The sequence below is a fragment of the Falco biarmicus genome, chromosome 5, assembly GCF_023638135.1.
Source record: "Falco biarmicus isolate bFalBia1 chromosome 5, bFalBia1.pri, whole genome shotgun sequence".
Classification (NCBI taxonomy): domain Eukaryota; kingdom Metazoa; phylum Chordata; class Aves; order Falconiformes; family Falconidae; genus Falco; species Falco biarmicus.
In genome coordinates this window covers 83466154-83492033 of record NC_079292.1, presented here as the reverse complement: position 1 = coordinate 83492033, position 25880 = coordinate 83466154, and the positions used below count along the sequence as shown (strand labels likewise).

The 25880-nt window shown below is 45.0% G+C and overlaps 1 protein-coding gene across 1 annotated transcript; it reads right to left on the bottom strand.

The window, feature by feature from the left end:
- Positions 1 to 595: 595 nt before the first annotated feature.
- On the bottom strand, positions 596 to 24415 carry YBX3 (Y-box binding protein 3). Its single transcript, XM_056340357.1, has 9 exons — positions 24009 to 24415; positions 20208 to 20271; positions 18586 to 18619; positions 13612 to 13701; positions 12878 to 13000; positions 6923 to 7017; positions 2309 to 2480; positions 1552 to 1652; positions 596 to 1113 (listed from the first exon to the last, which is right to left on the bottom strand). Exons 1-8 carry the CDS (start codon positions 24277 to 24279, stop codon positions 1587 to 1589), a joined length of 915 nt encoding a protein of 304 aa, XP_056196332.1. The 5' UTR covers positions 24280 to 24415; the 3' UTR covers positions 596 to 1113; positions 1552 to 1586.
- Between the last annotated feature and the right edge of the window lie 1465 nt (positions 24416 to 25880).

Here is a 25880-nt window from a genome sequence, read left to right as displayed (position 1 = left end):
AGACATCCAAGTTTTAGGGAGAAACATTAGAAAGACACACCCATTAGTAAGACAGCTAAGTACTTAGAGAAGATGGCCCAGGTGCAAAGATTTTACTGGTTTCAAATAGAGAAAAGTGGAGAGGCTGATAAAGCATACTGCCATTATTTTGCACAGAAGCTTGAATGAAGTGGCAGTTACTAAGGTCTTTCATCTTTTTCAGCAGGAGTCTCCAAGCTTGGATTCTGCTCTTTACAGAACACAAAAGCCTAGTGAAACAGATGAGGCAAGTAATATCCCAGTAACTCCTACCACGAGATGGTTACAGCCAAACCCAACCATTAATACCAGTTGCACCAGAAAAGCAGAGAGGACACTCACTGTAGGTTATAGCTCCATTATGCAATTTCTTTGCAGAAGTTGTTTTGGGTTGAAGTAGACCCACCTAACCTGGCTATTTCCTTGCACATTATCATCCAGCATAGTTTTTAGAAAAGATGCATCAGCAAATACTAAAGGGGCAGATCTCATTTTCACATATAAATGCTAAAGCAGCAAGGTTAAAATTATGAGTTATTTTAAAAGTAAATATGAACAAACATACTAAGACAGAGGATTTTTTTGTATTTGAAATAACTTTTATTTGTGAGGAACGTCACCCATGCTGCAGTTTCAAATAGATCTTACCAAGGAAAGCGGAAGTTTCTCCTCCCCGTGTCCTGCAGTAAACAGGACTGGCACAGAAAAAAAAAAAATCACCACACCTGGGAGGTTTAGCACCAGCATCCAATAAAAAAAGCATCTGATTTCAATTTCAGTTCTTTGGTTGGTTTTTTTTTCCCTTTTCAGTTTACCAAAAGAAAAATCGAAAAATTCAATACTAGTGAAACAGTGACATTCTGGAAAAAAAAAACCCCACAGTTACTGTTGAAACTGGGGAGGCTGCTCTTTCTGAATCTCGCTCTCTTTTCTTCTCTTCATGCATCTATCTTGCAGGCGTTCCCTGGATCTCAGCTGCTGGTATTTTTTTGTTTTAAGTTCCGATGTTTCAGATCTTTGCTTTCATCATCACTGTTGACAATTTATTGCTTGTGTGTTTCTTTGGTGTTACTTTTGAGTTGTATTTTAGGACACCTGTTAAAGAGCCATATTTAAGAAAATGCAGTTTAAGTTTCATTTTGTTGTAAAGGTAGTATGTCAGGTGGAAAGGGAGTTTTATAATAGACAGGATAAATGTAACTGGCTTATATCCTGTCTGTAAGCTGAGAGTACACTATCTTCCTAAAGCAAAACATTACTAACTCATGAGCAGATGCTATTGCTACATAGACCAGATATTCTCCCTGAAAAATCAGAATTATAAAGCAAAAGTTTACTTTGCAACAAATACAGACACCAAGGCAGAGGACAGAAAGAAAAAGCAGCAGACTGTTCTTGGTTTGCCTATCTAGCACTCAGAAGTTATTGGAAGTATCTAGCCACACATAAGGGGATGTGGCCAGAGTCCAAGTCCTAGCAGTGTACACAGTGCTGCTTCAGTTGGAGAACAGCAACTAAATTTATATTCCTTACCTGAGGGATGATAAAGGTGCCTGGGGAGCCGGACATTACTCAGCACCACTCTGCTCGGTCACTGGAGCAGGATTTTCAGTAGGTGTTTCAGTCACCTTTGTCTGAGACAAAACAAACATTTGTTACAGGCAAAGGCTGACCTCCAGACCCTTCCTCTGTTCAGTGGTGGGGCCAGCATAACCCAGGCTTTAAAATAATCATGGAAAACAAATACTCAGAAAATATAAACTATAGGAAAAACCTTAAAGCCTAAGTATTACACAGCAGATTCTGTCAGTGGACCACATCAAGTAGATATATAGAACGAGAAAGTCTTTCCTCATTAAGGTAAAATCTGGGTTTGCAAACAGTTCCCTGAAATAGTCTGGTTCAAGCAGTTCAGGAAATTGATCTGGAGCTTTGAAATCTCTTACACTACATTCAGACTGAAGGTTTGAGGAAGCTGGAACACACAGCTGTTTCTCTCTGCTTCGAAAATATTTGTTGTAGTCTCACTGCAGTTACAAACTATCCAGAAGCCATCCCTATCCCACTGCTGGTTCCACTTAAGAGAAGCTGTTCCTTCTCAAAGAAGGCGACAAGGAACAGGCAATGAAACCAGCTACCTTTAACCAACAGCACTTTGGACTCTGGCCATCAGACTCCTCCAGCACACCAAAAATACACTTAAATCAACACTCCCACAGGACAGAAGGTCTTGGGCATTCACCCTATCCAAACCTTGGTCTCTGCCACATTTTGCCAGGAGCACGCTCACCTCTTTCCCATCCTGAGCTGGAGCATTGGGTGGACGAGGTCGACGCCGGTAGTTGTATGGGCGCCTATACCCACGGCGAAGCGGCTGCTGACTCATAGCATTGGCCTCATGATGGTTCTCTTTATTTTCAGTCTCTCCAGCCACTGGGGCAGGGCGTGGACGCGAGGGCCCTCTGAAAAGCGAGAAAAATAAAGATTAAACTACCATAATTTTAGCCCAGCAAAAGTCTCTCTAACCAAGCACCATCTTGAACAACTTTGAATGCTAGCAAACCACCCCTCTGGAGTTTGGCTGGCACATAGCTGGAAGGGAAAGAGAAGCAACCTGGATGTCTCTTCACTGCTGAAGCTACATCAGCATATTCTACTGTCTGTCACACAATAAAGGTGTAGTTAGCCCATCTGAATTGCTGGCTAGGAAAAGAAACAAGCCAGTAATGGCCACACAGGCTGATTCTGCCAAGTTAGCCTTGGCATAGCTATATGCCAGCCCAGTCCTATTCAAAGTTAATGATGCAATCCCTGGCAATCTCAGTCCACCTTGTAAGCCATTCTTGAATCTTCACTCTTTGCTTTATGTTGCCCCTCCTGACCATGTGAAAAAGCATAGCATGTATCTGTCAGGCAAGCTGGACCTCATTAACACTAAGCTATCAAGTCTATGTTCCTGAAGTATGCAAGAGCATTTCATCCCATTTCCAGTATAAACAAAGTGTGTTTATAAACTGTCAAAACACAGCTGAAAGCAATGACAAAGTAACTGCCTAGTATCCAGTTCCCATTAGCTGGCTTACCTGATCTACTGCTATCTAGTCCCAAAAGCTAATTTACTTTTTTCCAAAAGAATCCAACATAAAAGTGACTGGATTTAATGCATGTAAATGCAAGCAATTATCTACCTGTTAACTCAAACAGAAGCATTCTGCACTCATACAGGATATACCATACCTCTTACAGAAGAAAAAAAGTATCAGAAGTGCATAAATTCTCATTAGCCATAAGCAAGTTACCCAGCTTGTGATTCACCCACATGGCATGCAAAAGCTCAGATGCTTCGCTGTACTTGGTGTGGTGCTATTCCTGACTGCCTATGCTAATGATGACTTTCAAGAATAAAATTTATTCAGCTCGGATCCCTACAAGCAGCAGTACTACCCCTTTGCCCACAATCCAATATAGGAGAGACAACTTAAATATTCACAGATAGAAAAGCTCTGAGTAGAGGTAGAACCTCACAAGGTTCACATGCCCCCACTTCCTGAGCTTGTCAGGTCCCTCTGGATGGCATCCTGACCCTCAGGTGTGTCAGTTGCACCACTCGGCTTGCTGTCACCTGCAAACTCACTGAGGGTGCGACACTCAATCCCACTGCCTATGTCACTGATGAAATTAAATAGTACTGCTCCCAATACAGACCCCTGAGGGACATCAGGCACCACTGATCTCCATGTGGACATCAGGCCCTTGACCACTATCCCTTGGATGTGGCCATCCAGCCAATTCCTCATCCACCAAACAGTTCACCCACCAAATCCATCCCTCTCCAATTTAGAGAGAAGGATATTGTGAAGGACCATGTCACAATGTTTTACAAAGAACACCAGTGAAAGTAATCCAGTGTTTTATTTAACTTGTCACTCATCTTCCAAGATAAAACAATTCACAAGAAACCAAGAATCTGAGTGATCTTTTCTACTGAAAGGAATTTGGGGGCGGGGGGAGGTAAGTGAAGCAACATCTCAGAAGGTATGATAGTCAGAGGCTAACTATTTCACACTGGTATTTTTAACCACACCAAATTCCTTGGCTATGGAATTGTTCCCTTAGTGCAGAGGCTGGGAAACAAAGAGAGCAACCCTACGCTGGCCAGTTTAAAGTATGACTAATACTGATGACTCAGCAACTTTCTCCACATATCCCACCAGGAAGCGTTAGTGTTCATCTGAACTCAAAGTGATCTTTACTAAGAATGTAAGCATGGTCTACTAGGTCTTCCAAGTGTTCATTTACCCCAGTTCTGTGAATCCCTAGGGGCAAAATAAGGATAAGGAAGCCTACTTTCCAGCCTCCCAGCTGCCAATTAATTGGTTTCCACACTGGGGATTTCCTGAGCCAGACAGAGTTTGCCTATTCAGGGATATCACAATGGTGTCCTCTTCCAGTTATTTGACTAGTCTCCAAGTTTTTAACATAACCAACACCCCATGGCAAAAAGCTCCAGAAATCTGCTGTACGCTTAACAACCCAAGTCAACAACCTGAGCATGAGCCAGCAGTGCACCACTGCAGCAAAGGCAAATGGATTCTGGGCTGCATCCACAGAGACATTAGTAGCAAAGAGAGATGTCAACATCCCACCTTACTCGGCACTTATCAGGCCACACCTGGCATACTCTGCCCAGTTCTGGCCCCACAATTCAAAAAGGAGGCAGACAGACTGGATACAGCCCAAAGGAGGGCCCAGATAATCAGAGGGCTGGAGGAACTGACCTATGAAGGAAGACTGAGGGAGTGAGGTCTTTTCTCCCTGGAGAAGAGAATGCTTAGAAGGGAACTCACAGTATTCCAGTACTTGAAGGGCAGCTACAAAGAGGACAGACACTTCACAAGGCGCCACACTAAGAAAACAAGGGGCAACAAGTACAAGTTGCACCAGGACAGGTGTCATCTTTATACAATAAAGATTTACAGTGAGAAAAATCGTTTACTTGAACAACCCTCCCCAGGAATGTGGTAGAGTCCCCACCACTGAAGGCTTTCAAAATGTGATTGGACAGGGTGCTATAGTCTCATCTAGGCTCCCTTTCCCACAAAAGGTTCAGCCAGATTATTTTTTTTTTTTAAGGTCCCTTCCAGCCTCAGCTGTCCTGTGGTTTTATGAACCTCCCTTGGTTTTTCAGCATGTCTCCCATTTCCTTCATCTGAATGCTCCTCAAGGTCTTGTTAGGTTTTGGGGTTTTATCAGAGATATAGTGAAAAAAACCTAAAACTCTGCTGCAGACAGAAACTGCATAGATAACAGGAACATTAACACCCGGGAGCTTAGCACTTCAAGAAGGGACAGTTAGTACCGATGTAGATGAGCTCAACAAGAATGTAAATAAGGAGCCTTCTGACAAGGACATGCTAACTGCTAAAAGAAAAACTAGAGTAAAATAATTGTGGTAGTAATAGTTTAGTAATAATAAGAGATCAGCGACTTCCTACTCAAATGGCCCCCACCCCGAGGAAGGTGGATCCCCTGCCCGAGATCATGCTGATATAGATTAAAACCAGCCCAGTGGGCATGTATTAGCTTTACATGTTTAGAGTGGACAATAAGGAAGGACTAATCGTTAGCCAGCAGATGTTTTAAGATAACAGAAACTCAATAACAAAGACTGCTAATGTATGCAAAGATAAACAAGAACTTCAGGTAACTGCCCAAGAAGATGAAAAGTACATCTTGAAGAGGCACCAGAGGGGGGAGATTCTGAATGTTCAGAAACCTTATGTATATGCATGACTTTGTATAATAAATATCAGACTGCTAGTTGAAACTGCATGCAAATTAAGAGGAGTGATCTCCCTTGCACCTGGTGCTGCAATAAACATACCTGTTTTGTAACTTGAGGAGAGTTGTAGAGTTTGATTCTGCACGTCATCAGAAGAAATAACAAAACTAAGTCTCATCCATCCTTTCCATGCTACTCATTATTTGGAGGGCCTCTATATCAGTCTTCATTTGTCTCTTCTCCCAGCCTCAGACTCCTCAGCCACTTCTACACTTAACACATTCCCCCCTGGCCCTTCAATCATTTTGATAAGCTTTATCTTATTATTCCAGAAGCTCTCCTGTATCTATAGTACTCCTTTTCTCCAAAAGTCCTAGCAAGAGCCACTTTAATAATCCTATTTTGTTACCCTCTCCTTTAGGAGCCCTCAATGAACTTAAAATTTATCTCTTAACTGACAGCAATACCCTCCACTAGCACAGGATGCTACAAGGTAACTATAGTGCCATCATAGAGTTGAACAGCCTGTACGAGACAGGATACAACTTAAGCCTTCCCTGAACAGTAGGCTTTCCTCTGTACCTACAAGTAGCACCAGTGCATAAAACCAAGCCTGCATGACACTTAGGAGCGAGCTGGATGTGCACAAGCTACTAGTTCAGTGCTTAATAGGAAACTACTGTCTGCAGTTCACAAGAAAAGTTATAAAGCACACCCTTGCCCCGGCAGATGGTGGGCCTAGCTGTCCCAGATCAAGTGGGGTCTGGATTCACTACTTGTCTAGGAAAGCCTAAGAGTTCAGCTGAGAAGACATGGACCCTGCAACTTATTTCAGTACATTGCTCAACTGTGAGAGGTAAGAGAAGCCCAAGAATGATTTGCCTTTTCTAGACCTATTCCTGGCTCCGAGCAACATATAAGCACATTAAAAAATATATTTATGGTTGTTTCCTTACTCCTGTGGCTCACCTTTCTCCTAGTAATTAAAATGTTTCTCCCCGTCTCTACCACCTGAGTAGAATACACATTAGCACTAGGGAATACAGCTTCCTGCTCTTACTGAAGCCTGCATAGATCACAAAAGCATCCAAATGTAATGATGAGCAAGGAAACAGTACAAACCTGCGATAGCGGGGACGATAGGTAGGGTTCCTATGGACTTGCTGATGAAGTTGTCCTCCTTCTGTGACCCCATCCTTCATCTCTCCCTCACCACCCTACAACCAAAAGAAAACAGAAGACAAAGATGAAGTGTTACCTTATTTCATGGGCAACATATTAAGCCCAGCGATCTGAACACAAGCTCAAGAACAGTGTATCAGTACAGAAACACCAGCATATCAAGTAAAAAGCAGCAGATACTCAAAAGGCTTTAATACAGACAAAAGTTAAGAGTAGAGCAGAACAGAACAAGAGTCAATCACACTGTCCTTGCTCCTCATAGTAATAGATGAGGAGGCTACCTCACAATACTTCCTCCCTGTCTGCCAAGAGCAGCAGAGAACCTCACAGTTCTGATGTGCATGGAAGTGCATTTCAAGTCACAACACTGCATTGTAAGAGGTAAATGTGTTATGGAGAGGCAGCTATTGATCAGGACACTTCTGAATTCACAAAGCTAACAGACATCATGCACAGACTTGCCAGAGACCACTTCTGGCTTCATTCTACACAAAGCCCCACCCCACAGGAAAAATAAATCAAGAAATTTAAAAGGTAGAAAACCTGTACTACATAGTGTCAAATACTCTTCTACACAATCATTTTCATTGCAGTGGTTATCGTTCCCCTTTACTTGTTAACTAATAAAGTTTATTTCAATTTGTTTCAGGGTTTTTTTCTCATCTAGTTTGGGTTTTTTTTTTTTAAATGCCAGCCATCAGTACTGTCCATTTTATAAGTCATTAGATGATTTTCAGTTCTCATTGTACTATCCTCCTTTAAAAGGAGGAATTTAACAAGAACTCTGGAAACATAAGTGCATCTTTTGTATCTGATAGAGTAGGAAACAAGCTTTCTGACAGCCTTCAGTAGTCTACACTAGGTTTGACAGGTCTCTTTCCAATTCTGCACAGCTATTTTAACGACCACCATATTTTGCTTTATTTTATCTGAATCTCTCAGGTAATTGCATGGGCAGTGAACTTCTCTTTAGCTAAGATATTGTGATAATAAACATTTAGAAAGGCTGGAGTGCTGTCGGTTGTAACACCTTAGGGAGTTAAGTGAACCTCAGTGACTAACCTGGACAATCTTCTCCTCTCTCTACAGGAAAATACCCTCCAAATGCATTAATTTCAAGCACTCTGTAGCTTTCCAAGTTTCCAAAAAGCACAAAGACATGGCCTAAATGCAGCTGGAATATTTCACATGCTGTACCTAGAGCTAGCTATACCAGCTATTCTTAACAATATGACAGGGTCAGCTGCTGAGTTGAGTAGAGATAAATCAGAATTCAATTTAAAAAACACAAATAACATTATCCATTATGGTCTCTCACGTATAAAACTGATCAGGATAACTAAATATCCACAGGAACTCCCAGTGACTAAGTAGATAGTAGTAACAGGTAGCATCTGATAGGAGTTGAGAAGTACTCGAGAGACTCAGAAACCAAATGGAAAACTATGCTTCTGAGTTTACAACAGTATTATACTACTTACATCTGCTTTCCAATACCAATCTGTCCTGTTTGTATCAGGATGTTTACAGTTTAATAGACCTGTGATGGGTAGTCAGAATTTTTTCCAACAGTAAAGTAAGAAATAGCACTGCCAGTATTGCGTGTGGCAAGTGATTCATGTCTTGAGGTTTGCCATTTGTGAAGCAATAATCTAATGCTCTCACTCTCTCCTCTCTCTTCCTGCTCTCACTCTCTTCCTCACGTGAGGACTGGCAAAGCACAGAAACGGGAGAACAGCAAGATGTGAAGGGAAGAGGGGATGCCAAACTAAAGCAATCCTGAACATGTTCCAGCATAATCATGACTTCTCCAGAATTTCTGAGCAAGCACACGTGAAATCAGCACTCAGTTCTAGTGCTACAATGCCAGAAGTACAGAACCATGAAGGCCTAGTAGGTCTTGTCAGAGGGGCAATGTTGCCAAGATCAACAAAGCCTCAACCAACCCAATTGTAGGGAGGGACACACAACAATATTTTTGATCAGCCAAAGCTCTCCTATAGCACTTGACAGTCAGGATCACATTCACAGCTCTTTAAAAAGCAGTACTGAATTTCTACATGTTTTTAATGGCACAGCCCAAGTCCACTCCTCCCTACAGAGGGCTGCATCAGAATCTCACATAAAAGACTCCATCTCCTGTAGTGATGGAAAGAATGACTAGACCTGATGAAGCATTACTCAAGAAAATTTCAACATTTTCCTATTCATCTTGAGCTGAATGTTATGTCAGTATTTTAAATGGGTTTGGCTTAATCAGTTTAAAACAGAATAGCAAAGCATCCGAATTGCTTAGCCCAGAAGTCCTGATAATTTCCTGCATCTTCTACAGTACCACAAAAACTCAATTAACACATTACATTATATCACTGTCAATTGATCTAGGTCTATTGGCTGGAAGTGAAGTACAATTCCAAAATAAAACAATTATGCTATTAGAAGTCACTCAAACAGATGCAATTTGACCAGAAAACAGTACCTAAGCTTTGAGGTCTTGTTTCACTACACTGACAGTAAGTACATTAGATTCATTTATTAGTCAAGCTTCATTTTTACTGTTAAAAGCATCACACTATGTCTAGCACATACATGATCCTGTTTCACGATCTCCACCACAGGAACCTTCCAGCTCAATGTAATACCTTCTAACAAGAGATTAGGTTATCCTAAAGGACAAATGAATGAAGCTGGCCTGCTGCACTCTACATTTTCCTCTGAAGAACAAAATAGGCAAGTAGGCTGTGATTCTCTATGAAGATCTTGCACAGATTTCTCTAACCCTAAAAATGTACAAAATATTACTGCCATCTCCCAAAGAAGAGTTTTGTAAGCATTAACAGTAACTGCAATGAGCTTTTTACCCATCTGCTTCTCCTAACTTCTTCCTTTGTTCTTACATTGCTTCAGATCAGTTTCTAGCTTTTGTGTAATACTATTCATTTTTTCAGGTCTCTTCTCTACAAGAAATAGCATCAGCCTATAAAACAGCTCTCAAACTCTTTTGCTTATTTTTTGACTCACTAGTATAGAGGCTTCCTCTATTAGTGACACACACAGAATCTACATGAGGCCATCATCAGTTCTCAAGGCTATTCCATGATTCACCGTACTAACATTCTGACTACAGCTCCATGCCATGACTGTGTTGGCAGTTTACTGAAGAGCACAGCCTCTTTTCTGTAGTGGATACAATTAAGAACTTTCTGATATGAACAAGTACTTCCACTTCCCACAGAACTTTCCATGCAATCCAGACACAGTTCCACTGGAGCTGATTAAATACCTCAGATTCCTCAAGGTTCTCTTCACTGCTGAGAAATTCACACAGTGTGACGTGTTCAAAAAACAGACTCAGTAACTTAAGACACAGTACAGGCACATTTGAGCTATCGTGGCAAACAAAGGATAGCACCTTTAGTTTGCTTTAAACCATGCCAGTGAGGGAGAAGAAATAGACTCTTGTTGCACTACAAAGCCGGAGTGGAGCTGCTAACTGACATCAGTTAGAAGTTCTTGAAACCTAGGAGGCCACCATGTCAAAAGTCACCTTAACAAATAAGACTTCCCCCCTGCTCCATAAATACAGGATTGGCACGGACACCTTTCCTCTCTGCAGCCTAGTAGGTTTTTATGCATGGCAGGCCTGGGTACACCAAAACCTCTTCCTTCAGGTGTGCAGCAAGAGTCAACTGCAGCTGAGTAAATCTCCTTTCAGCAAAGACAGCCCAAGAGTGCCATACCTTCAGCAACTCACACCTGTCTCAGAAATAACCTGCACGGCTCTTAGCTGGAAACTTTTCTTCAAGTAGAGGCGCACAACCTTTAATGCACCCATTAATGGGACCATACAGAATAGTGTACAAATACTGCTATGGCTCACAAACACCGCTACCTTTCATCCCCCTTTCCACACATGGGAATGAAAGTGTTAAAGAAAAAAGGTATCAGAAGCATCTTTCTAAATGCAGCAGACATGCAGTTTCAATGTGAAGAAACTGCTGAGAGTTAAAAATCTCCAACAGAATATACTGCTAGTTTCACATGAGGATTCACTCTACTCTCAAACGATCTATGAAAGCAAGCACATGGGGGATGACAAGAATACCTGGACAAGTTTAAGTGGTTTCACCAACCTAGACTACGACAACTTCAAGGACAGTCCCTGCAAAGACTTCCTTAAAGCAGAGCTTTGACTTGTTCAGGCAACTAGCAAGTGGGTAAGAAGGCCCAGCAGAACTGACTGCACTTCAAACTGGCTCAGAACGCAAGAAGGGTCCACTGCAATATGCAGCAAGTTGAGCAGGCATAGCAGAACATCAGCTTTGGCTGCACAAGGAACTCCTGACTGAGCTCAAACATGGAAAGGAAATATCACTTTATCAGTTTTTTTTCCTCCCTCGCGTAGACCTTCAGGTACCAGGATCCAAGCGTGTTAGTGTCACATGCAAGCCAGGTTTTTAGCTGCATCAGCTTGCATTAGACATCCAAGAGAACATGTCCCAGCATGACTACCCCAAGACTGAATGTTCCCTGTGCTCAAGCTGGGTCTCATTGCTCTTCAGGCAGAAAGAAATAGCTGCTTTCCATACTCAGCAGCACACAGCGCTGTCTAAGCTGTGATATGCCTGCTCATTTAAGATCTAAAGCAGTTCCAAGACAACACTGATAACCACCAACTAAAGCATTCACTCCCAATAAAAGGTTGAGATTTTAAGCTTGGCAAGGCAAAAGGAAACAGAATCAGTACTGGAATGTAGGTGGCTGGCAAGTGAACAGATAAGACCAGGAACATCAAAAAGCTGAACAAAACCAAGTATCCTAGTTCTTTGCCACTTAGCATGAAAGTTGAAGCTGCAAACTGTATTGCCACAAAAACAAAGACATACTCAGTAATAAGTAATCAGTTACCAGCACAAGCTTCCAGTCATTTCCAAGGGACTCAGAAAGAACACTTTTCATGTATTTAAGGCTCAGTGGTGTCCAACAGGATTAAAGAAAAGACCTCATGATAGCTAGTATAAACAGCTAGGCTTTAAGGAAGGGTTTCACAACACTTGCTCTGTTTGCCCCTATGCTGTCAACTCTGTAGAAAAGAAGTTATGCTGCTTGGGCAGAGACTTCCACCAGGGCTCATACTGCATTATTCACATATTTCTGCAAGTGATGATCACAGACTCTTAAAGAAAAGCTAATCAAGCTTGGAGTATGTTCTAGTTTGTTGGATTGTTCCAGGCACCAGTTTAGCACAATGTGGACAGGAGTGGTAACTGCTAGAATTACAGCCATCTCTCTCATACTTTTCCCTCTGCAAAAACTTGCAGGGAAGTAGCTTAGGAAACCTTGCTGATATTCTGAACAGTGGTGTGTAGCTAGTTTAAAGAAAAAAAAAAGCATTATCTTTACAGTGAACTGCTGTAGGCAGAGGCCTATGAAGGTTTCAGCTATTTGGTCAAACTACTACCATGCCATGCAAAAGCAATGAACTTCTAACCAGATGCTGTTTTCCAAGTAACCCTTCCAAGTTCTGGTTTATTGCTTAGGGTCATATACATACTTCAGCTTGCTTCAGGTAAAGAGCATGGTAAACCACTCAGGTGTCTCGCTTCGTTGTGTTTACTCTTCACACAGATACCTTAACACCCAAAAAGATGCTTTTAACACATTATAGAAAGACATGCCAAGGATGGGCCTAAAGGGTACTCAATAATAGAAAATGTCAGTATCAACATCAGTGATGTGCTAGGGGAAACCAGAATATTATTGAACACTACTTACAACTTTTTAAGCTGTCAATGCTTAACTATATGCCAGTGCTGAACCAGTAGTCCCCTCTCATAAGGGGAATCAGAAGACTGCTGAGGTGGGACTACCACCACTTTAAGAAATAAAACTTACACTTCGAGGTGGTCCACGGCGTCGGCCAAAATAGCCACGTCGATAGCGGCGCCGGTCTGCAGCATAGCGGCTGCCTTCTACAGGGACTCCATCTGGACCAGTGACATTAGCTGCTTCTGCACCCTAAGAAAAGAAAAGAACCATCAGCTACAGGGAAAAGATAACACAGGAAAGAGGCTTTTCTGTATCAGTTCCACGCTATAGAGATTCCTTTCCCCCCCATGCAGTGCAAGAGCAGGTTTGTTATTCTCAACCCCATAACCAAAAATTACAATCATGAGTTAAGACCCTATTAGCTAGGCTAAGTTCAGAGGGAAAAAAAAAAACCTAAACACACACACAACTCACAAAACCTCAAAAAATGTTTGAGAATGTAGAAGAGCAAAAAACTTGAAGGTTCTTACAGTCATTAAGCTACCAGACCCCAAGACAAATTCTTCAGGGCAATATATGCCTCTTAACGATTACTGGGCAGGCTACAAGCTTCAAATGCTTTATCAAGTAAGAATTACAGATTCTAGAAGCACTAGAACATAGTTAGTGTTTTGAAGTACTTTTTAATGAAGCCTTTTAAAAACAGATCTTCTACAGAAAACCTGTATGAATGCCACCCACCCTAGGGATTAATGTAACAGACAAAAATACCAGATACACAGCTAAGGTTCTGTGTTACATTTCACTACAATGTTGTTAACTCTGTTGGAGCACATCCCTAAGTATCCATAATCTCTCACCTTCTCTCCCTCGACCACATCAAATTCTACAGTCTCTCCATCACCAACACTGCGCAGGTATTTCCGTGGGTTATTTTTCTTTATCGCCGTCTTTAAAGAGAAAAAGAGATACAGAAAAATGTATTATTTTGTCTCTTAGTTATCTTACATTCCTAGCCCTGTAGAGGTAGTAAGGACAGTACTCTTCAGCTACAATCTCAACTCTACACACCAGAGCATTCACCCTGCACACTGGTATATCTTTCATTCCACAGACCCTTCAATACTCAGTCAAGGTTTACCCCTTTCTCAATATTTATGAGTTTAAGAATCAGCCATTGCCCCAGGATCCCCTCTGCCAATCCTACTAAATATCCAGATCATTACACGTTTCTGTATAAACAGAGTTCACACCAAGTATTTGATCTCCTGCAAGCTGTACCAAGGCAGCTCCAGCAGCAAGTGTGACTCATGTCTGCACAGTCATTGGACCTGTAGACCATCTACAGAGAACTTAAGACCAGGAGCATTTTCATAGAAAATAGCATTAAATATGAAGTAGCTATATATAGGTATAAAGTACCATTGCAACTCATAGCAACTAAAGACGACTTACTGCAACTGTGGTGTAACATAAATGACTATTTTACCTAAGCGCATACACAAACCCTCTCCCCAAATCAGGCCAAGTCCCTAACACACAAAGGAATAGTACCAGAACAGACAATCACAGTTTGTGGAAATCCCAAATTATAACAACATGGCTTTGAATCAAAACATCAGATGCACAGGAACACTCAAACCTCCTGGAGTGATTTTTAGCTTGTCAACTACAGAGGCCTTTCCCTCTGTAGAGTATTTCTAGGATTCCACCAAGGGCTGTTAGCAAGACAAGCCTACTATCTGTTCAATAGGTAAGAGTACACAAACTGGAAGAGGCTGGGGGAGAAAAAAAAAAACCACCACCAAAACGCACACATTGTACAAGCCACTCAAGTAGCAGACTTTTTACTGAAGTTCTTCTGGATTATTAAAGGCCAATTAACTTTGTTTCCCCAATACAGGCATCTTGTTAGTGTGAAGGAGGCAGGTGCAGATCCAGTAGATAGAAGCACACATGGAAATACAGGGCACAAGTCTGGCTTAAGAAATGGGAAAGGCAGAAACAGAAGAGACTGTTATCATATCTGTCTGCAGTTCAAGAAAAACGGGCAGAATGACAATCAGTTGAATTGCTGCCTGTGCACGGCAACTAAATTCAGTCAACAAAAATATTTCCCACTGAAAGAAAAGTTCTAATCAGTTTAAAGTTGAGCTTGACCAGTTTAGGAAAAGTAGTCTCATTGTTGCTGAATACAGTCCCCTTTGTCTCAGGCAACAGGCCAGCATATCCTTTTAGCTGTACATCTAGCCACACCTTTCCCTGTACCCTGCAGTGTCCCTGAAAGGCTTAAGGAAGAATGCAAGAGTGTAGATATTATTGCTAGGAAAGCAAAGGCAACCCAAGAGGGGTTTGTTTTGTTGTTTTTGTGGTTGTGGAGGTTTTTTTTATACAGGAAGAAAACAAGCTGCTCAAGTGAATTCTTTTGGGAATTTAGCAAACAAAGACTCCCACCATCAGCTACGACAGTTTCATTTGTTTCTGCTGACCTATTAGTATAACTGCCCCATTTCCAAGATCAGCTGAAGTGCTAGTTTTTCCTTCATTGCTGTATATTCATACTAAAATAATAATCTTTGCTGCGGATCAGGGGTTTAATTCTTTCACCACCACTTGCATTGAGACAACTGACTCAAAATCAAGATTTTTCCTCTGCATATGACAGATGTCAAAGCTGTATTTCAAGCTCCTTCCCCTTCCTTTTAAGTGCAGGGTAAGAAAGGACTACCAGATTTCTTTTCGGGAGCAGGTTTACTTAAGATTAGTGAAGCTCCTCAAACATCCTCGAAGGGTAATGGAAGATAAATTCAACAGGATTCCACATGCTCTTTTCCAGCTTTGTGAAAAGAAACATCAGAAGTTCAGATTTGCAATTGAATATGCTGCCAACAGGAGACAGAGGCTGCCACACAGTAGGCTGGGGTTTGTTTCATAAAGGCAACCAGTAATCATTTTTAAGTCCTAGAATTCAGAGCAGAAACTACATGGTTCTACTGCTTACTACTTCAGCTGCAGGTAAACGTTGCTGAAATAAGCCTCTAACAAGCCTAAACTACAAGACTGATGAAAAGACTTTTACTCTATATATCCAGAGGGGAGAGAGCTCTCTTCTCCCTGTTACTGTTCCCCAGTATCCTGCAGGCTCCAGCTTGATTCAAAAGAGATGTTTTGTGTTAACACAGACAGCACTCAACAATTAAGACAAAGCCCTTCCTTTCCCAAGGGGACACTAGTGAACAGACAGCTCTAAGTCTTCAGAGCTAGTTCAGTATTTTGTTTGGAAGAGTTCTTTCCATACCCTCATATCACCACACCATGTGCACATCCAGCATCATCGCAGCTATAGCCAAAAATCTGTTACACCAGTTATCAGTGCATGTACACCAGGCTGTGCACAACAAATGCAATCCAGCAAAGTAAAGAAAAAGACCTCTGCAGCAGAAGAGATTAACTCCTCCTCACGGGCTTGTTGATTCAAGCTATGCCTAATTAAATTGGACATCTCTGGCTACTGACACTTACAATCGTGTTAAATTGCAAGACCCTCCTCCCCCCTCCCCAGACACACTCCACGTGGTGGATCACATCGGTCCTTAATGCTCACACCACCTCTAACTGACACAGTGCCCTAGACAGCACCTTGCATGAACCAACTGGACAAGGATACAAGCAAGACAAAGCAGGTGAAGAACCGCCCTTCCCCAGAGCACTGCTTGGGTCCCCCGCAAGACAAAGGGTTAATTCAAAGCAAGCCATGCATGCCCTAAAGAGAAAAGCATTTTAATCTGTACTAGGTTTATAAATAGCATCCAATAGTCAGACACCCGAGCGTTAACCCCCATTCCAATCATGAGATCGGCTTGTTCCCTCCCCACTGCGGATGCGTGCGGGGGAGGCAGGGAGGAGGCTGTATCTATTCAACTAGGTCAGCCTTATTCTGAAGGGATTAGGCATGTAATCCAGCCCCTCCCGGGACAGGCGCGGGGAGGAGGGGCAGAACCGGCATGGAGAGGGAGCTCACAGCAGGATGTTTGCTTAAACCATGGATTTGCTTCCCTTGCTGGGCGGCCCCATCAGGAGCTCTGGCCAGAACGCCCCAGGCTCTGGTAGCGAGCACGTTCACGTACAGGAACGGCTCGAGATGGAAGAGCTGAGGAACACCCAACTGCGGCCAACCAAGGCCAGAGGCAGAAGCATCTCCTTTGCCATGCACAGCCCACCACGAGGGTTAATTTGTTGCAGGCTTGCACATGATGATGTTTCAGAAATACCACAAGCCAGTTTTCCTCGGTGCTTACTCTGAGAGGATTTCATTCACAGGAGATAGGAAATAAACTACACCCCGCCACCCCAGTTTACATTTGGGTGAATAACCTTCTCCACAGGTGAAGGAGACAAAACACCACAGCTAATACTAGCTTGCTGTTGGCCTTCACTCTTTGGGTCTCTGCAAGTGGCCTTCCCAAGCAGAATAACACTGATCCATGTTATATGTCATCAGCACAACAACCACTTTCCAGGATATCTTCTCACAGGATACTTCACTTGCCTTTCAGGTAGTTTTACAGTGCTGCCTATCCAGAACACTTTTCTGCTACTGTAACTCTTTCCACCTTCCTCTGGACACTCTCATCAGGCCACAGATGCAGCATCTGTATCAGCATGCACAGAGCACACAGTCATTAAGGAGAGTGACCATTACAACTCAGTACATGCATTAGAGCTCTTGCTCTGAAGTCCACCAACTGAACCAGGAATGTGTACTGCACACACTTCCAATGTCACCTTTGCTCATTACAAGCACTAGACTCATTCCTTCCCAGCTTCCTCCATTTTGGGATAATTGGTCTATATCCCTTGACCCAGAGAAACAATTATCACAGGCAATTTATTCATGAAGCCATAGGAACTAAACTACCTCTCAGCGTTGACTAGCATGTTTAACACAACTACATAGACTGGTCCTCTGTGATGAGCTCTTGAGCGTAAGTTTCGTGGTTACATTTGATAGAAACACTGCTACTTGTGCTGCAAAGTTCATGCTTTTAAGGATGGCATGGGCCTGCAGGCATTTCATATGGGACAAGCTCCAGGGGCAGTATTTCATTTTCTGGTAAAGTCTCAGATGATGCAAAACCAGATCTAAGCCAACTATTCAGTTTACATTAGCATAGAAACAGCATCCTCCATCTCCCCCATTAGTTGCCTGCGATCTGAGAGTCACAGTATAAACTTAGAACAGCCTACTGACAGCTCAAGGGAAGTTAACCAATGACAAGCTGCTGAGCAACCTCTCTCTGCTTGGGCACACTTGGCACATAGCCTCCCTCCTCTTCTCCCTGACAGCAGCTGTCTCATGCAGCAACAGCTGATGGCAACCCAGGCTGGTCAAAAGCCAGCCCAGATCACTTTCCCTCCAATACCAGGGAGGGCAGACAGAACAGACCTGAAAACAAAGAGGGTAGGAAGAAACAGAACACACAAGGAGCATGAGGAAATGGGGTGGGGAAGGACAGACAACCAGTAGCAAAGCATTTACAGAAAAGAGTCATCTCCCCAGGTGAGGGAAAACCAAACAAAAAACACCCCAAAAACCCCCAAACAACCTTTAGTGTTTAAATCAGAGCAGATAAGAGAAAGCATGAAGGGTTATAATATCTATTCCCTCAGTTATAACTCCAGACAGAAGGAAAAAAATTCACACATGTCCATTCAAGGCATTTGCAGTAAATATTCTGGAACAGACACCCAAACTTATGCTGGCTTCGCCTTAGAACGTTACGTTAGAAGCCTACCACAGTGCACATCTTTAAGTACAATTACTGCTGTCTTACCTGATGAACAAACACATCTTCTTTGGTATCATTTCTGTGAAAAGAGAGCGAGAAGTCATAAGAGTATAGACTAAGAGACTTAAATAGAAGTCCCTGACTTCACAAGCGAAACCCTCCATCCCCCAGCCTTTAGTACATCTCCTGAATTCCATACATTCTGTTTAAATCTATGCTACCAAGACCCTGCTCTGAATTTCCAGGGTCATCTGCCTGACAGCAGAAAGGACTCCTCATCCTCCAGAAGGGTGAGGGGACTGGGGGAGGCTCTCCATAATCTCCTGGCAAGTGTCCAATATTTTGTTTTGACACAGGGCACAGTTAATGACTGGGTTGGTTGCCTTCCACTGTTCCATCCCCCAAAAAAAGCTCCCACAGGGGCTGCAACCTGAGCTGTTATCACAGAGGTCAAGCAAGACTATCAACAGGACTTGCCACAGCTGTTAACAGAGCTCTCCTTTCAGCAAGGCTCAAAGCAGCCATGCACAAGAGGTGTTAGGAGAGTCCACTAGCAGGGGATCCAGACACGAACATGAGGTTGTCTGGATTAGGCCGGCCAGCCTAGACACTGCTGTATGTTCACTCGGTTCCTCCTCCGTGGAGGGAACAGGTGGGTCAAGGAGTTTGCAAAGATAATGCATAACCCAAAGCTTGTTGTGCTGGACCGAAGTAATAGTAAACTTTGGTTTAGGAAGAAAGTTAACAAGTTAATACAACATATCCAGCTGAAGGCTCTCACAGCAACTGCTACGGAAGCCTTTAAATTACAGTACTTACTAATTCAAGCTTTTCTAAGCTTACCTAACACTGGATAGTAGTCTCCAGAGACTATAACAGAACTGACTTCAGATCCATAAAACGGGGGCTCTTCTGCCCCTTTCTATGCTGTCCAACTTGCCCAAATCTACCTGCTGTGTAACAGTTCAAGGACTTGCAGAACAAAGTAACTTGCCAGGTGTTATCTTCTACAAGACAAGCATTCACCATGCAGGACCTTTGTTTTTCACAAAGCAAAAGGCTGGAGTATCTGTTAGGCCCTTAAACCTAAAAGCCAGTTTCCTCCAACTTGGAAGAAGGGGTCTCATACCTAAGGTTGGAGTGTGATCAATATCACTTACAGATATTTGTATTACTAATGCCATTCAGAGGTTTGCCCATGTTCAGAGAATAATATAGAGAGAACTTCTATGAACCCAGGTCTAGAATATCTTCAGTTAGGTGGTATCAGAGCATGTCAAAGTATATGTAGAGTAGGTATTTTGCCCAATTAGTTAACACCAGAGTTTTAATCCAAGAGTATTTCCCCTCATACTCCAACCTTACTTGCACTTTTCAAAAAACAGGCAGGCAGTCATAGAAGAATATACAGTTCATTAAAGATGCAGACTGAGTAACCAAATAACAGACCAAATTTTTCCGTTTTCTCTCCATTCACACAACCTTCAATGGAGACAGAAGGAGGGGATGATACCAGAGTTTGTTGAATGCCTGGCAAAACGCAGCTACCAACTGCAGGAAGTTGTAGCCAGGTCCTTGGGTCTCCACTGCAATTACTAATGAATGGCATTACTATCTGTACCATGAGTCTTAGTACAGTACATTCAACTATCATAATTTAAACATACCTGTTGATAAAGCCATATCCATTTCTGACATTGAACCACTTGACTGTGCCAAGAACTTTGGTGGCTGAAACAAAAAGTTAGTGTTACTCTAAAACATAAGGAAGTACAAGAATACTTTCATACCTGCACATGAAGTCACAATCAGACCTATTCTGCTGCCTTAACACTTAAAGTGTACTTTCATCTCCCGCTACAGTTGCTTCCTGCTACTGCATTGGTATAAGAGTTTTAACATGCTGTTCTTCAGCCAAGAGTTCACACAACATCTAGAATGAAGTCCAGCTCTATTTTCAGAACTGGCCATCCATCCCTTCTTTATTTCTTGTCCCAGAAAAGGGCAGTGAAGCTGAAAATCATACTGCCATTCATCAGTTCTCTTTAGCTTAGTAGCCAGACACGAAACATAGCCAAAGAAAGCTGTTTAAAAGTCCTCTTTCACACAGTTACCCTTTCTTTCTTCCTTGGAAACCAGAACTGGTCAAAGCAGCAGTTATCAAACACCATGCAACTTTCTCAAGTGGAGAGGCAGCACATCCATCTTTTGGACAAGGGCTTTCTTGCATTTTCAAGATCAACCTAATCCAATGAAACCTTGCAAGACAGTGGGTTTGGTTTTTTTGGGTTGTGGGTTTGTGGTTTTTTGGGGTTTTTTTTTTGTGTGTCCCCCTCTATCCCTACTTCTAGGTTCCAAGGCTTCTAGGATCAAGACAAGCTTCTGTCTCAACACCAAAACAGCATCTGACTTAGAAGCCATACTGCAGAGTCTTATAGGACCTGGTGAAACCTGTTCCTCCAACGTATAGAAACGTGTGGGAGGAACTCAACAGCAACGGACATAGTTCAACCTCTCCTTCCCTCTCAGCAACTGGGTGGAGACCACAAATTTGTACTTTTCAAACCTATAGGAAAGGGAGAATTTGGGGCTTTAGACTTCCATAGATGTTACTTATCACAATAACATGACCATAACTATCTAAGCAATCTACATAGTACTTATTTGAAAAGGGGCTAATCACCTACAGATGACTGCTTATTAAAAACCTCATGTTTGGGGGGTGGGAGGAACCCAAGAGGAACTAAAAGGAAAATAGTCCAGAGACAGTCTTCAAAAGTCCAAGCCACTCTGCTAGAGGCATAAAAATTTACAGCATGTCCTTTATCTGCTCTACACCTACATTCTCCCACTAGAAGACAATAGAGCTAGACAGACCTTTGGTCCCACGCAGTCTTGCCATTCTTATATATCCCCATGACAGAAGTAAAGAGCAGTCTCTTCCTCCTCCCCAAACACAAAGCTAAAAGAGGAACGTTTACTGATAGCAGTTCATTGTGTTACTGTTGCTATTACTGAAATAACAGGCCATTTATCATTGCGCTTTTGGAAGTGGAGGTTTGTCTTTAATATACTTTTCTAGCAGAAAAAGTTAACATTTAGGAGCAGCAAAGCCATGTTAAAACTGAGGTAGTTACTAGAGAAAAGGGCTGCAACTAGTACAGCATCCATTCCCGAGATAAAACCCTCAAGTTTCACTGCCTAGCACTGATTCAGTAACAAGTCTTTAGCATCAACATTTATAGTTGTGCTTTTAGGTTTCATTTCAGGAGGACAGCACCAGGTATAGACACTTGTTGCTACCACAAAGGCACTGGCTACATACAAGACCTCACTGTGCTAAGACAAGTCAACAGGGGAAGAAACAGGGGGAAGCACAGAAACAGGTGCCAGTGGCACACACAGGTTTTAGCCTGCTTTAAGAAGGAAGGCTAATTACCACTGATTCCCCCACAAAATAGCTATTGAGTCTGTTGGCCTATTTCAAATCGGATGTGAAAGAGGGCGAGAAGCCTAGGAAGCCTGACAAAAACACTCAAGCGAGTCAGAAAGCTGGTGGAAGGGAGAGGTAGTCAAAACTCACCCTACATGGCCAGCTGGCTACTACTAAGTGGATGCCCACACACACAGCTTCAGAGCTAATCTGCTCCTTTCACACAAGTTGCTAGAGAAGAGAGATGAATCTCCAAGATATTCCTCAAGACACTATACTGGGGAAACAGTATTCCCTACTCACACTTGCCTTAGAGTCTCCTCTAAGCACTACTAGGGCGGGGAGGGGCACCTCAAACACAACAGCACAACACTGCACATCCACGTGGCCATGGTAGTACAGCCACTGTTAAGCCTGAGCTGTCGTAGAGATGAGATCAGGCAAGGAGGAGGACAAGCCCAGAGGACACTCTAACCAGTTTTACCGAGTCAGAGAAGGTAGCTGATGCGATGACGATGCCTGTCCTATCAGCAAGCAAAAACCCACATAATTTCCACAAGATGCTGCACTCTGATGCTATTAGAGGAAACAATCATCAGCCATTCCTACGTGACAAAATAGCCTTTGTATTAGTTTTGAGAAGGAAAGCCAAAGCTCCCTGTGACCAAGAGAGAAGATAAACCTGACTACCCTTTATCCCTGTTCCTAGAAGTCAGACATTTGGATGCCCTGGGCAAGCATCAGACCTTGCTTCTAATAGGATCTTTGTAAGAAGAGACTTAAGCGAACATAATTACAAGACCATTAACGAGGACATCTGAGGTAGACTTGAACATAAGCCCATTTTCAATCAGCATTACCAATGATCATTTTCTTTACAACTCCTGCTAAAAAGCTTGCCTAGCAAGAAGGCCAGTGTGCAAAACCAAATACCGTGGCAGTTTTATTTCTCCTGCTAAACCAGGAAAGGCACTTGTGCCTTCACTTCCCCCTGCCCCCCCCCCCCCCCCCAAGCAATAGCAACAGGCAGGCAAGATAAAAACATTATCAAGAATGAAACATGCCACATTAAGGCAAGAAGCAGCAGCCAGACATACGAAAAGACATGGATGTGCCTTGATTGATTACTGATAAATCAAACAGAACAGGGGAAAGTCATCCAAACCGTACTTACCGCTTCAGTTTTGCCAGAACCCTTCCTACCTCTCTGCACCAGAGAAATCCTTCACCCAGCTTCTCCAAGTGCTGCACTAAGCCCTCAGTCTCTCTCTTCAGGAGAGGTGTCTTTCCTTAGGGAATTTCGGGACTCGACACTAGCAGTCAGCCTCCACTCGGCCTCTACTAACCTCTTAAAAGTTACGCAGTTACAAACGGCGCATCCCCGTTTGCACCGCGGCCCTGCCCTTTTCAACAGGTTGTTCCTGTTCGGTCACGATACAAACACACTCGCGACTCACCAGCCCCGAGCACAGGCGACGGCAAACCCAGCCTTTTTGCTCGCCTCTTTATCCATCAACTAAAAGCTAAAAAAAAAACACCAAAAAAACAAACCCAAACCAAAACACCTCGACCATTAAACCTAGACGCGTTATTAAAGGGGCAATCTTGACAGACAGAAAAACGGCGCAAAGACCTTAGGATTAAAGGGGGCACATAGGGTTTAACCAGCACCCCCTTCCCAAGGGGAGCTGCTCCCACAGAGCACGGGACCGGCGGCAGGTGCCAGGAAGACCCTCAACATGGCTGCACTTCGCTCGCTATCACCGCCCGGCCCCGGAGAAGCGGCCGGGGCCGCCGTTCGGCGGCCCCGGCCGCTTCTCCGGAGCCGGGCGGTGCTGGGGCGGCCGCTGAACACAGGTGCTCCCGCCCAACCCCGAGCTGCCGTCCCGGACAGGCACCGCTCGGCGCCCCCCTATCGCGGCCACCTCACAGCCGCGGGGAAAGGGCGGGGAAGGGGGGGGGGGGGGCGGTTCCCGCCACAACCCCCTCCCGCCGCAGGTGCCCCGGGAAGTTGGACGCGGGGCCCGGTGCTCACCCAGCACTTTCTTCTCTGTCTCGGTTGTGGTGGCGGCGGCGGCAGCAGCGCCCGGGGCCGCCTCACCAACAGCCGCGCCCGGCGCGGCGGCGCTGACGGCGCTCTTGGGCTTGGCGTCCGGGGCAGCGGCCGGCGGCGGCGGCGCAGGAGCTCCGGCCGGGGCAGCAGCAGCGGCGGTTGTTGCGGTGGTGGTGGTGGCGGCGGCGGCGGTGGTGGTGGTGGCCGCGGTGGGCGCCGGGCTGGCAGTGCTGGTCTCCGCCGCCTCGCTCATGGTGGCCGGCGGGTGGTGAGTAGGTGCGCGGGGCTCGGCGGCGGATGTCCCTCGGGCCCGCGCTGGGTCTTACTGCCCCCAAAATGGCCCCGCCGAAGTTTTAACACAGTCAGCGGGGGCCGGCGCCGGCACTCGCGCCGCCTCATTAGCATTTAAAGGGGCCGCGCCGGCGTTGAGCGGGCGGCGCGCAGCGGCCAGCGGCTCCCCCGGGGCGGCGCGCGTGGGGCAGGCGCGGCGCGCGGGCGGGTCGTGCGCGCGCCGCTCTGCGGATATTTACGCGGCCGCCTGCGTAACACAGGAGGGCGCGTGCCCGCGGGGGCGGCGTGGGGCTGAGCGCCGCGCGTGCACGCACATCCCTGTCCGTGGGTGCGCGCAGCCGCACCCCACCCCCCCCGTCGCCACGCGGGGTGCGCGTGTAGGTGGCCGTACGCGCGCACTGACGCAGCGGCGCGTGGGAGCGCGGCGCCGCCCGGTGCTTCGCGCGCCCGCACCTGCGCGAGTGGCTGCGCGGGGGGGGCGGGGGGCGCGTGAGCCCCTGCGCTTTCAGGGAGACACGGGCGTGCTGGGGGGAGGGGGCGGTGCGCGCGCCGGCGGTGCCACTCCCGCGCCGTTCCTTGTCAGCTCTTCCACGCCGGGGCTTCCTCTCCCGCGGCGTCCCGCAGTTTGCACCGCTGGTGACACCTCGCGTCACCCCCGCGGTCCCGCTGCCGCCTCCTGTCCTTGCCCCGGCCGGGTCCCCGCTGCCGTGGCAGCCCGGCCGCCCGCCGCCCCGCTTCTCCCAGCCGCCTCGGCCTCGTGTCCCCCTGCCCGGCGAGAGCGACGCCTGAGGCGCGGCTTCACGCACCGGCCTTCGCTTTCTGCAAGTTCCGCCTGGCTCCTCTGCGAACCCGCGCACTCAAGGAGCGCGTCGTGCAGGGTGGTCGCCTTGCACCCCCTCCCGGTCTCCGCTTCTGGCCAATTCCTTCATGGTTCTCAGGACAGAAGTGAGGGTCGGTGGTGGGCACCCCTTGCTGAACGCCCCTGGGGCAGCACTGCCAGCAGCAGCCCCGAAGCAGCCCCGGCTGAAGCCTTCGCTGCGAGGCACGCCTCAGCGCGTGGGCTCAGCTGCAGGAGGCCTCCCGGACTGACACTCCCCAGGAACCTTGAACCTGGCTTTGACAGATGTCAGAGCCAAAAGAAAACCACGAACACGCTATGACGCGGACCCTCCCACAGCGGCAAACAGGCTGGGGCTTAGCTGCTCCGCAGGCTGGTAACGCGCTCGAGAGCTGTTTTGAAATTCAAAATGCTTTCGGAGCATTCGGAGGTATTTCCACCCACACGGGCATTGCTGCTCCCAATTCCATTACTTACACCATCTTCTAAATCCTGGGTGGAAATTGTTATTACAGTTCTCGTCACTGCATCCCACTGTACACATAAGAGAAAAAAATCTTTTTGGTCCCACAGTTTTTAATCCCCCGCTCTATGTTAATTCCGTTATTTTAAGATTACATCACTTTGTGTTCTTTTACATTTTCACGGTACGTGAAAGTTTCTAAGAGGTTGCTCATTTGAATCAATTTTGAGAGGAAGGCTTATTACGCTAAGTCAAATGTGTT

Bases quoted from the DNA above. Each gene is read 5' to 3' on its own strand.
- YBX3 (XM_056340357.1), bottom strand. From the start codon at position 24,279: ATGAGCGAGGCGGCGGAGACCAGCACTGCCAGCCCGGCGCCCACCGCG. The intron at 18,620-20,207 runs GTATGTTTAAAT...CTCTTTTCACAG, and splicing joins GGATATGGCTTTATCAACAG to AAATGATACCAAAGAAGATG. The intron at 2,481-6,922 runs GTTTGTACTGTT...CTCGCTTTTCAG, and splicing joins TATCGTCCCCGCTATCGCAG to AGGGCCCTCGCGTCCACGCC.